Source organism: Dermacentor variabilis, chromosome 10 (genome assembly GCF_050947875.1).
Source record: "Dermacentor variabilis isolate Ectoservices chromosome 10, ASM5094787v1, whole genome shotgun sequence".
Taxonomy (NCBI): Eukaryota; Metazoa; Arthropoda; class Arachnida; order Ixodida; family Ixodidae; genus Dermacentor; species Dermacentor variabilis.
In genome coordinates, this window is record NC_134577.1 from 96,795,835 (window position 1) to 96,796,839 (window position 1,005).

The 1,005-nt window shown below is 52.7% G+C and overlaps 1 protein-coding gene across 1 annotated transcript; it reads left to right on the forward strand.

Annotated features, from left to right (window-relative positions):
* Window positions 1-251: 251 nt before the first annotated feature.
* LOC142559346 (uncharacterized) lies at window positions 252-593 on the forward strand. The gene has a single exon (XM_075670960.1). It carries the CDS (start codon window positions 252-254, stop codon window positions 591-593), a length of 342 nt encoding a protein of 113 aa, XP_075527075.1.
* The last annotated feature ends 412 nt before the right edge of the window (window positions 594-1,005 follow it).

Below are 1,005 nucleotides of genomic sequence, written 5' to 3' on the forward strand. Positions count from 1 at the left end.
GATAAACAAGCACTCGGAGGTCTCAACAGACGATCCGAACCGGGGGCGGAAAACATCACGAACTGGCCCTCCGCAATCTGGACGAGAGCGGCGCGGAACAGCTCATTGCGACTGTTATTGAGACGTGGCACTCAGGCAAAGTTCCCATAGACTGGATGACGGCCAAAACGGTCTTAATACCAAAACACGGCAAACCTCTCATCATGAATAATCTGCGCCCAATCTCGCTTACGTCGTGCGTGGGTAAGACCATGGAGCGTGCGGTGCTTAACCGTATGAACCCTCACCAGGAAGAGAACCAGATATATCCTCAGAACATCATTGGCTTTCGTCAGGGGCTGGCGACGGAACACGCTATGAAGCTGGGGAAAAGCCAGATACTAGACAACACAACAAGAGGCGTCAAGGAGATCCTAGGCCTAGACCTAGAAAAGGCCTTTGATGGCATACGGCACTCCTTCATTCTTCAACAAATGTCAACACTCAGAGTTGGTCAATGTCTCCATGACAACATCCGTGACTTCCTCAGGGGAAGGCAGGCCTCACTACAAGTCGGGTCCCTGCAGTCGGAGCCAGACGTACTGGGCGACTGAGGTACACCACAGGGCTCGGTTATATCCCCTACACTCTTCAATCTGGCCATGATAGGACTGTTCAGGGAACTGACTCGATTCGAGAACCTCCAACATGCCATCTATGCAGATGACGTGACCATGTGGGTGGCAAAGGGGAGCAAAGGACAAACCGAGCACACTTTACAAAATGCGATCCGAACCACTGAGGAGTACCTCAAACCAACAAGCCTGCGGTGCTCGCCGAACAAATCTGAGCTGCTGATATATAGTCGCAAGAGATGAAGTCCCAAACTGAAGGGATGGGACAAAGGCGCCAACCTATGCGTCCGCCTGCACACCGCTGAACGCAACACGATTCCGGTGGTCGGTCGCATGAAGATGTTGGGCATGACAATAGACGCGAATGGCTCGAACACCATCGCAGTCGCGA